Source organism: Perca flavescens, chromosome 9 (assembly GCF_004354835.1).
Source record: "Perca flavescens isolate YP-PL-M2 chromosome 9, PFLA_1.0, whole genome shotgun sequence".
NCBI classification, from domain to species: Eukaryota; Metazoa; Chordata; class Actinopteri; order Perciformes; family Percidae; genus Perca; species Perca flavescens.
In genome coordinates this window covers 19,831,538-19,843,208 of record NC_041339.1, presented here as the reverse complement: position 1 = coordinate 19,843,208, position 11,671 = coordinate 19,831,538, and the positions used below count along the sequence as shown (strand labels likewise).

The 11,671-nt window shown below is 39.9% G+C and overlaps 1 protein-coding gene across 2 annotated transcripts in view; it reads left to right on the top strand.

Moving 5' to 3' along the window:
* Window positions 1-11,345, top strand: part of usp13 (ubiquitin specific peptidase 13) — a 40,657-nt gene extending 29,312 nt beyond the window's left edge. For both annotated transcript variants that reach the window (XM_028586744.1, XM_028586743.1), the window contains exons 18-21: window positions 4,454-4,623; window positions 6,646-6,838; window positions 8,362-8,446; window positions 8,804-11,345. In XM_028586744.1, coding sequence (XP_028442545.1) covers window positions 4,454-4,623; window positions 6,646-6,838; window positions 8,362-8,446; window positions 8,804-8,900 — 545 coding nt within the window. In that variant the 3' untranslated portion in view covers window positions 8,901-11,345. The remainder of the gene's footprint in view (window positions 1-4,453; window positions 4,624-6,645; window positions 6,839-8,361; window positions 8,447-8,803) is intronic.
* The last annotated feature ends 326 nt before the right edge of the window (window positions 11,346-11,671 follow it).

Here is an 11,671-nt window from a genome sequence, read left to right as displayed (position 1 = left end):
CCAATTGGTGACAAATAAACTGAGCAGCAGCTGCACTAAAAGAGACACAGTTTTTCGAAAATTTAAATAAGCTGAATCTGCAGACTTCAAGAGGTGAGCATAAGATATGGGCAATGAACGAGGAAGAGAAATGGAGATGCTGCTTCACGATGCAACACAATGGTCGGCCAAGAATTTGATTAATTTTGAAAGCCAGGGTCAGCTCACGTGTGAAACTTGAGTTGTGCTTTTTTTCTATGCCTATGCAAAGCTGAAAGAAAAACATTTCTGCAGCAAGACACAACGCCACGGCAAGTTTATTTATATCGGACAAAGGTAATTCAAAGTGAGATATATCTCACATCCCCAGTTTTTGCATCATCATGCAGACTTTGCATCCCTCTGTGTACTGCAGGTGTTTATCTCTCTCTCTCTCTCTCTCTCTCTCACTCTCACTCTCTGTGTGTGTGTGAGAGATCATCATCAGAAACTTTGTTCGGAGCTGACTTTGTCCCTTGTAGAAGCTCTCAGCAGTAGAGACGCTCCCCTGAGGCATTGACTCGTGTCACTTTCATTTCCCTGGTTGGCTGTAAAGGGCTTCTACAGTGGAGAGGAGAGAAATTGGAGCAGCCCACTGCCTGTTAGTTTTTAAATGGGCCTAATGCATCCGCAGTATAGGCTGCATTAAGGCTCAGTAACCTCAGTAAAACGTTCCGTCCCTGCCTGCTGCACAAATGTAACTTCTTCTTCCTCCGCCACATTTGTTTGGTTTCAATACTTTCTAATTAACATCACTTAAACTTGTATATTAAAAGCTATATGTCTAACTTAATTATTTAGTGGGAATGCTGTTCTACAGCATTCCAACTATTATTATTCGGTTCTTTATTAGTGGGAATGCTGTTCAACAGCATTCCAACTATTGTTATTCGGTTCTTTATATACTTCTTCTTATTATTATTCCGTACGTTTTTTGGCTCTCCGTAACTTCTGCATACTTTCAGCTATTTAAACCATTCAACTTTTCAAAGGTTCAGCTCTTTCAGCTAATGATGGGACTTCTTCAACTTTTTTTCTACTATTTATACTTTTTAAAATGTTAAGCTTTTTAACACTTTTTTTATAACATTGAAGTGAATGAGAACATGCTTCAACTCCTCCTACATTCTTCCACCTACAGACGTGATTCAAACTTTAAAATGTTCACAAAATATTCAGCTATCCAGTTCTATATTTTCAGTTTGATATCTTTTACAGTTTTTGTTAAAAAGCTGTTTAAGTTTAGGGATCTTTTCAGGAAATTTTATCGATTAAATAGAGTGTTTATTGCGTGAGCTAGAGTGGATGATGTCATAGCTAGAGGGTGAAGCTTCGAAAAAATTATCTTTGTCCCTTCTCAATAAATTGTTCTCACGCCCACAATATCTACTTGTCATACACAATTTATATATCAAAACGTAGGTATTTTTGTCTGGTTTCAGCCAATCTGCTCAGTTTTGTGATACGCCTTTTACTTTTGGCTGGTTGAGCTTCCAAATGACAAGAGGTCCATATCTTTCTCCATTGGCTCCAATGTTAAAACTCCTGGATATTTCAACAGTGAACGAACCACTTTTTGAAATCGCTGATATGACCACATTTTTACGTTTATCCATATAAATTTTATACCGATACGTTCACAAAGGCCTTGTGGTGCTCAGGATGACGTCATTTGACTGATAGCAATTATCGTTTTGCCACTGTGAGGCTTTGTTTGAGAGCTCGCTCTCAGTGACTCTGAATAGCTGAAGCACAGCACAGCTGACAGATTCAGCAGGTGTTGCTCATCAACTCGATTACAGACATCAAAGCATGTTTATAAACATATCCACTGGCCATTCGTTACCATGACAACACTTTTACAGACACACCCAGATACTACAGGCAGTAATATGAACAGTAGTCTATACAGATACTACAGGCAGTAATATGAACAGTAGTCTAGATCTGTTGCCCTACACTTCTGTCTGTCTCCTAATCTGTCTGTCTCTCCCTCCCTCCTTTTCTCTCTCCGTCCCTCCTCTGTTTTTTTGTTTTTGTCTCCCTCCTCCCTCATTCTCCGTCTCTCGCTGTCTCCTACCCTACTTCTGTCTTCCTCCCTCTGTATCCCTCCCTCCCTCCTTCTTTTTCTTTTCTGTCTCCCTCACTCCCTCTCTGTCTCTCTCCCTCCCTCCATCTCTCTCTTTCCTTCTCTCTCTGTCTCTTTTTCTTTACCTCTGCCTCTCTCTCTATCTCTTTCTCTTTCTCTCTCCCTGTCTCTCTCTCTCTTTTTCTCTCTCTCTCCTCTCTTCATCCCTCCTTCTCCCTCCCTCTCTTCCCCCCTCTCTTCCTTTCTCTCTCCATCTCTTTCTTTCCCTCTCTCTCTCCCTCTCTCTCTTTCTCTCTCTTTCCATCTCTCTCTCTCCCTCTCTCTCTCTATCCCCCTCTCTCTCTCTCTCTTTCCTTCTCTTTCTCTCTCTTTGTCTCTCCCTCTCAGACCTCACAATGTTCTACATATTTTGTCATTTTTCAACTTTTGAAGCCAACAGTTCAGTTTAGTGTCAACTTTTAGCTTTTTAATGAAATTCATACTTCTTAAAAGGATTTCCACTTTTTCTACTACTCTCACTACTTCAACTACTACAAACATTCACTGGCCTTTCGTTACCATGACAACAGATACATACCCAGATACTACAGGCAGGAATATGAACTTTAGTCTGTCTTCTCTCTTCTATTCTCTTGTTCTGGTCTGTCTGTCTGTCTTCTCTCGCTCCCCCTCTCTATCTTTCTTTTTCCATCTGCCTCTCTCTCCCTCTATCCGTCTCTCTCTCTTTCTCTCTCTATCCCTCTCTCTCTCTCTCTCTCTTTTTCTTTCACTCTCTCCATCCCTCCTTCTCCCTCCCTGTCTCTACCTCCCCCTCTCTTCCTTTCTCTCTCTCTATCACTCTTTCCCTTCTCTTTCTCTCTCTTTGTCTCTCCCTCTCTCTCATCCCCCTCTCTCTTTCCCGCTCTCTCTCCCTGTCCCTCTCTTTCTCTCTCTCTCCATCCCTCCTTCTCCGTCCCTGTCTCTCCCTCCCCCTCTCTCTCTTTCTCTCTGTCTCTCAGTTTGTTCTATGCAATGGATATAGATTTTTCAAACAATTTGTTCCATATTTCTGCATTTTCATCAATGTTTCTCGCAGCATTTGTCTTCCACACTTATTCATAATTCCAGTTAGAAAATAAATTATTTCATACATTAGTGGTGTTATTCAACTTTTCAATGAAATTCATACTTATTAAACCAATTTCCACTTTTTCAACTATTCTCACCACTTCAACTTCTTCTTACGGATTTAAGCTATTCATCCAGTTAGCTTTAGCAATTCAGCTATTCAGCATTCCCACGCATTTTCTGCAGGAAATGCATTTTCTAGTTTAAGATGCATTTCTTTTTGACTGAGTTGAACCTTAGAGTGCTGCTTTACAAAGGTTAACTAATGGCATTTCCAAAGCACTGTGCAGGCAAGGCGACTCAATTATTACTTTTTTTGTCATAATTATATTTCAGTAAATTTGGTAAAACCTGAAATTGAGCCTTATTGAAGAGGGCCATAGTTCATATAAACTTCATGACTATTTAATACAGGCTGTGATGTGACGTTAACACAGAGTCAAAGTTTAAGTTAAATAACCAATTTAGCAAAAACTTTACTTAACATGCAAACATGAGCTGTTCAGTTTTGTATATGGTAATCGAAAGGACACAAGACAAGGAGTCGGAGATAGAGAAAGGAGTGGGAGATAAGTGGTACGCTATTTCATTTATGGCAAGGATGATAATGAAAGCTCTGTTTACGACCAACAGTCGAGTAATTCCAGCTGGAGTGTCCTTGTTCCTGGGTTGAGGGTCACTTCTCTTTCATTTGAATCTGTTGATGTACAAAGCATTGCAGTTCACTTGGAAATGAGAAAGAATGTATTCTTAAATGTATTTCATGCAGAGGCTATAAACGTTTACAATAAGTTTTTCAGTGTTCAAATGTAGAGAATGTTTCCTGCATTGATTTTAAATTCATGTAATGTTCTTTCTGTATGCATTCTTTTGAACAGCAGTTATATCAGAGATATTTCACCTTTCCAGTGTTTTTGGGACTTAATGAAAACTCACTAGATCCGTCATAGTCAGACATATTGTAATGATAACACTGTTATTAGTGTTGTATGTGTTCTACTTGTTTGAAAAAATAACAACAGTACAACTTTCTTTATGAAACTGCACTTCTGTACTTATTGTTGAAATTGTAACTTTGACCATCCAACACAAATAATGTTCATTGATTGGGTTAAAAATATATGGAGAGCTACAGCATCTCACTATTATTTCTCTCTCTCTCTCTCTCTCTCTCTCTCTCTCTCTCTCTCTCTCTCTCTCTCTCTCTCTCTCTCTCTCTCTCTCTCTCTCTCTTCTCAGACTTTGCAGAACCTCTCACTCTGCCCTCCATGATGGATCCGGGTCCCTCCACCAGCGACAGCCCCATGGGCGCCACCCTGCTGGGCAACTCGCCCCCCGAGGAGAGCATCGCCATCCTCACTTCAATGGGCTTCCCCCGCGCTCACAGCATCCAGGCACTTAAATCCACGGTCAGTCTTCTGCCCACTCTGTTTATGTCCTAATATTAAATAACTTTTCCTATTAGCTGGCACTGAGACTTATTTTCCAAGCATTTCTTATTTCGTCTAATAATTTGTTTCTGCCAGCTAATTTAAATGAGTCCTAATCCTCAACATTTAAGAGTAAATTGTTGTTCATCAACCTCAGTTTGAGTTTCTGCATTTGCTGCTGCTAATACGTCTTCTCCTGTGACTAAAGTCCTCTGCTGCTGTATTGTGTAACAGTGGTTTGTGTTGAACTGCCAGAAAAGGAAGGTTAGCTAGTGTTTGCAGTGATGGCCGCCATGACTGAGCTAACAAAGGAAACGGCACCACTTCCTGAGAGTCAGACCTCTGTAGGTGGTGCTTATTACTTAGGGCTCCTGCATGCTGCCTGCGTGGCGTGAGCGTGTCAGCTGTGTGCCGTGTCCGTTTTTATTTTCGGCTCTCGTGTTAACAGGTTATCGCTTGCACACTGCCTGCGTGACACGCATGGGAATGTGTACAGACAAGGCTAGCAGCAGCAGTGCCGCGTCAGACACGTTTCAGGTGTGCAAAAAGACATAGAAAACACCACGCAACTGACACGCAACAGAAACGCCACTCGGGCAGTGTGCAGGAGGCCTAAGTCTGTGACTCACAGAGACAAAGAGTTATATGGCAGAAAACAAAACAGTCAAGAGAAGATCTGCGGACAAAGAACCACCCACACAGTTTGATTAGTGCAGAAACAGCACCACAGCAACAACCTGCCTGACACCACAGAAAAAGGAAGAGCGTCCTGGTCAATAGAAACAGAAAAAGAAAAAGTGTCACCAGTTCATGACAAAGCAGGAGGTTGGAATGAAGTGAGGTGTCGTTTGGAAAGAGGGCAAAGAAAGGGCGAGATTATGAAAACCAAGCTCTGTCACTCATAAATGGGCTTGGCTGGCCCACTTGTTTGCTTTCCAAACTGCAAATTTAATGTAGGTCTTACATGTCAAGAGTGATTTAAATATGTCTGTTCTGTCTCGGTTTACAAATAGTGCCAGCAGCATATGGAAAGAACAGGTTCTGCTTCAAAGACACATCAAGCCATTTTATCATTACATCTCACAAATTAATTTTAAACACACAGTAAAGAAGTTCAGATTCTTTACTGTGTGTGAATCAAAAGGGGATGCATCTGCAGCAAATTTATTATCTCCCCTGTTTTGAAATGGCCCCCGTTTTTCATGTTTCATATTTCAAACTGCCCTCTCAGCAAAAAATAGCACAGAAGACTGTTATTAAGGCACGGAAATAGACACCAGGCTTCCTTGTTTATAGTTCATCATCCACAATACCACCAAACTCCCTGCTATCTATGATGTTGTGGAAGTGAAAAACATAAAAACATATTCCTCTTGAGGGGGATGGAGGTGTGACGCAGAAAGGGGTCTCACGGTCCAGTTTATTATTAGTCCAAAATTAGGAGGACATTTTTTTCAACCTCAGTGACTTGACTGGGAGAGAAAGAAAAAGCAGGCAGATTCATTTGCCAATCAAGACTTCTTCAGCAATCACACCTCTATTTTAGATTAAAACCAAACATCCTTAAGGTGTAATTATGCACAGATGGATACCTAACCACCTCCCCAATAAATGGTCTTTTATTTTTGAGGAGCTACCTAAAGACACAACAGTATATGTGGTAAATGTATTATCCTCAGCCCATGTTTTGACCTCGTAGCCTATCTGTATGTAGGCCATATGTCTTCTATGTGCCTATAATTCCTGTTAAATCTCACACTTTTTAGAAGAAAGTGCTGCTTCAATCATATTATGCATCAGTGTTTGTGCAGCACAGGATGTTCCCAGGAAATGGTGATATCCTCCTACAGCACACTCTTAACGGGCTAAAACCTATTTACCAACACTGATATATCTAAAAACGACAACTATTCAAATCTTCCTTCAATACTCATATATTAGAGGCATTTTGTGTTTGGGATTACATTGAATTTACGTAGTAAACTTGAAACATTCTTTCAGAACAACAACCTCGAACGAGCACTCGACTGGATCTTCACCCACCCAGAGGAGGAGGAGGAGAGTGACGCCCTTTCAGACATGGCCGACACGGAGCCCAACGGCAACGCTTTTTCCAACACCAACTCACACAGCGACTCCACACTGTCCCCAGACAGAGACGCGTCGGGCCCGCGGGTCAAAGACGGACCGGGACGTGAGTGTCTCTGCGTGACTGATCGTAGCTGCCGTTTCTGTCTTGACTTTATTTGTTATTGATCCTTATCGAAGGTGCATCAAGTAATGAGAGGTTGACTTTTTGCAACATCTGTTGAATCAGTAAAAGTGCAATGAAAGGTGGAGTCAAATTTAGAGTAAGATTGGTAATTGGGGCAGATATCCAGCAGAAGCGTTTAGCGTATTTAGTATATTCATATTTGCAAGAAAAAGACCTGCATTACAATTAAATTAAAATGGGGTCAGAGTCCAAAATAAGTGTCAGAGGGCATTTTCTACCTCTTGATTTTTAATTTTGCCTGGGCCTTATGTACTTTCAAAGGCCAGTTTACCCTCAGCTCCAATTAATGTCTGACGCTGACAGTGTACTGTGGTGCTGCTGCTCCCTGAGCTGCTCTGCCAGACCAATTTCAGGCACAAAAACATGATGCGGCAGCTTTTTAGCTCTTAAAGGGGAACCATTTTAAAAATTCATACCTGTTATTCCTATGGTCCAAGAAAGTCCAAAAATATTGCTAAACATGAACAACTCTCTCCCAAATCCAAAAACGAGAGTGCTAAAACTCCAATTTGTGACGTCATCAAATATAAAGTCAGAACTGCTCGATAGATAATGATTTCAGAAAGATGTTATAGATGACACTCATGTCACTGAATGTTCTGAGTATTTTCTGTTTTAGAACTGAGATCGCTACAATAGAATGACGCTCATTTGGTATGAAAAAGAAATCAAACATTCTGTGAATCTCCCATTCTATATCCTGTCTATGGAGCAGCCATCCAGACTTTATACCTGATGACATCACAAGTTTAAGACTTAAGTCTCTGGTTTCTGGATTTGAAAGAGAGGAGCTCATGTTCACAAATATTGATTTAACTTTCCTCCGCTGTGGAAATAACCTATTGGAAATCTCAATTTAAGTGGTGTTCCCCTTTAACACTCCTCACAAAGGAAATATGTAGTGTAACAAAGCATCTACATACGTATACCAATGATGTTTAAACCACTACCACACAAAAGTATGGGTGAAAATCCAAAAATTCCATTTGCAATGCAGACATTCTGGCTTTTCATGATTTCTTTTTAATTAATGTTTACGTATATTATTCACAGAAGCATATTCTGAACTGTCTTCGCCACAAGAGGACCTTGTTTACTGGTCATCAAAATCCATAAAAATATTGATATTGAATTATTTTTTTAAATATAGCTGTATATTTGATCGTTTTGATTATTTTTTTATGCTGTGCTTGATCTGTAACATGAAGGCATTGCCTTTAGCAACTGCCCCTCTATCTTTACTGTGTAGAAGCCTTAAAATAGTATTTTATAGCCAAGGCTTGTATGAATGCCCTGTGTTTACATGTTCTTCTACTGAAGATGTCAGTTTGAGCAGGTTGTGTAACAGATGGTTTAAGTATAAGACATTAGTATTTGTGAAACACTGCTGTGTTATCTAATCACATATTCTATATGTGACTTGATTGTTCCCCTTTTTTCAGGTTATGAGCTCTTTGCTTTCATCAGTCACATGGGAGCATCCACCATGTCAGGACATTATGTTTGTCACATCAAAAAGGAGGGAAGGTGAGTTGCACACAGTTTCTCAACTTTATATTCATTCAGTTCATTGTGGTACAAAACCGACAGCCTATTGTTGCTCACTATGAGTCACTGTCACAGAAATGTCTGTTTTTAATGGTCTAATCCTAATGGGTTTTCATCTCAGGAAATCAATTTTGTAAAGAAATTAAACTTTTATCATTGTTATTATTAAGCTTTTGCTGCCAGAAGTCTGAAAATCGCAGCGACAGTCAATTTTTCTTAGACTGAATGGGAAAAATAAATTGACCCATTTCCTCTGTCCTAATAGCAGTCTGTTTTTGAAAGAAGTGACACTTGACAAAACATTTCACACGCCACACATGTTCTGTTTTCCTGTAGGTGGGTGATCTACAACGACCACAAAGTGTGTTTGTCAGAAAGGCCTCCAAAAGACTTGGGCTACATCTACTTTTACCATCGACTGTCTAGCAGTTAAACTGAAGTACCCCTCCCCCCCCCCCTTCCACAATGCAACCTTTTTAAAGAACCGCAGTCTTTCACTCTGAAGACTGGCAGACAACTTTAATAACAGCCACAGTGAAAACGATGGAAATAACCTCTCAGACCAGCTGCTCGCCTTAATATGATGTCATTCAGGAGCAACCAGGAAACATGGTCAGAAAAGGAAAGCAATGTGCATTTGTGTACATTTGTGTTATGTTATGCTTTAAATGTATATTTCGGTGGTTATGTCTAAGAAAAGACATTTTCTTGACCGTGTAGGTGCAGAGGGATGTGTGCAATTTCCACTACACAAAATGTCAATATCAAATCTTATTATTCCTCCTTTATGCCTTCAGCTACTGTGCCAGTATTTTCAAAGTGGTACATTTTATAAATGTATATTGAAATGGCTTCACTGCCGGCCCTGAAATGCTCTGAAACTGCAACAACAAACAAGAAATCAGTGCTGCTCGTGACTTTGTATTTTACTTTGAAATACAAAAGAATGTTTTTTCATCCCCAGGAAATTGAAAGGACATTAAGAATTAAAATGTTTTGGGTGATCACCGAGAGAATTAACAACATACTGTATGTTCAGACTGTAGGGGAGCACCAAGAAGGCCATGAACAGGCGTTAACTAGACTGTAGTTAAAAATACAGTATTACAGGTTGAATAATGGCTCAGGCCTGCTCCAGTTCTACCCGGAGACAACATGCAAGTTTGACCCTTTTTTTAATGAGAAACTTTCTGAGGTAAACCAGCTGAGTTACAGTATCAAGATAGACGTATTTTCCTTCCCTGAAAGCACCTTTTGATTAAATCAAGTTTAAATTTTGCAGCTGATGCAGTTGAAGTGGACTTTTTATTTACCAGCTATAAGCAGTTGAATTTGTCAACTTCAGTACTGCTGACCATGTAAGTCCTTGAAGTAGCCATTAGTCTATGAAGGAGATGACCGCATTGCATATAATTGACGTCTAATATAAGCAACGCTGTGCTCATTCTAATATTTATTAAATTATAAGTGCACTGAACTTCTTTGATCTCCTTTTGTCCATATTACAAGATATTTTCATAGTTGGCAAAACATCAACTCTCAGCTGCAGCCGGTGCAGTTTAGCTCCTTTCTCTCTCTGATAGATTTAGACTGTGACCCAAAAACTTAAAATGAATGTTTTCCTTCACCTGTTGACACTTTTTAACAGGTCAGTTAATTCATTTATGCATCTGAACTGTTTTCACGAGTAAAGCAATATATGCAACTACAACCAAATCTACTCTTGAACCTACTGTATGATGAAAAGCTGTACAGTGACCTGCATCTCTTGTACTAACAGACGTGGTGCAGTGCTGAATGTAACTCCATGGTGCTCACTGCAACCAAAACCTCCTGTTCAGTTTGAATACTCCGAAACCACAGTGAACGTAGAACTGGCCCTTAGCTGTTTAGTCACTATAAATAACCTCATGCTGGATTATCCACCGACTCTGTACTCTTCTCGTTTATCTACTCAGTATGTTTGAAATGTACCAGACAGATTCAGCATGGATATTATTGTGCGTTGTTTGTTAAATATTCGTGAATTTGCAACCTCTGACTGAATCTGGTTTTATCTGTTGCATCCCAAAAAAGGGCAATGTAATATCACAGTGTTGGTATTTTGTCAGTGGCACAAACATTTAATTCCAGTTTGGTGATCCTGGCATGTGGTGAAACTGTCTTTCACTCAGTGGTGCACTTTTGGGTGCATATTTCAAACGGGAGTTCCGCTGAAAATAGACTTTCCGAATGTTACGGTATTCTGCAGAAGTCTACACCTTCTTTATATTTGCATTTTTTTTTGCTGATTTTTGTAGTCATTCCCTTTCATATTCAAGGCGAGGACAATCCTTTGACAATAAACTGACATTTCTTTAGAGGGTTGAAAGAAACAAAAGGAGACCTATTTGACTGCATATCTGATTAACATCAATAACTGTAATAGGATTGTCCCTAAAAATGTCTTTCAACAATCTCATGTAATGCTTTTTAAGACAGTCATAGGAGTGTTTTTCCTTATATCTTTACAGACAAAATTTTTATTACAGATTAAATCCATATTTCAGCGGTGCTCCCCTTTAACAACACTGTGCATAGCCTTCCCTGAGCAGAACTTCAGTTTTATTATATCTCGACCTCTCATCTTCATTAGACACTACTTGCTCAACTGCAGCTTCATTGTCTATGAAGCTGGGAATTCTAAAAGGTCTCTCTATGCAAGTCTTGTGTTTCTGCCGTTCTTCCTTTTTTTGTTCTTTTTTTTGTGTGTGTGTCAGAAACCACATGTATCCTATCGAACCCTCGTCTGTAATCTGTGTTTCTGCTCTTGAACATCAGTGGATGGGGGATAAACTTGTCGTCTTGCTGTTATTGTTGTCATAAATGTCTTCAGATATTCTGTGCAATTCATTTTATTTCTCTGCGCCTTTTGGGGTTTTGCACCATCTTCCTGTTTACGTTATCGTCTTTGTATTTTGTCTTTTTGTTTCAGCTCTTCCTCCAGCTCGGTCTCTTCCATTCTTTTTCTCTACGTTGTTAAAATGTTAAAACGTTTCAATTTGTCACAAAAATGCTTTTTCACTGTCAGCATGTGCACTAGACCAGTGGTTCCCAACCTGGGGTCCGGGCACCCCCAGGGGGGGCGGCAAAGATCACAGGGGGGGCGCGAGTCTTTATCTGGTTTGAGGTTGAGGTAAAAAAAAATGTTTTGCACATGTTAAA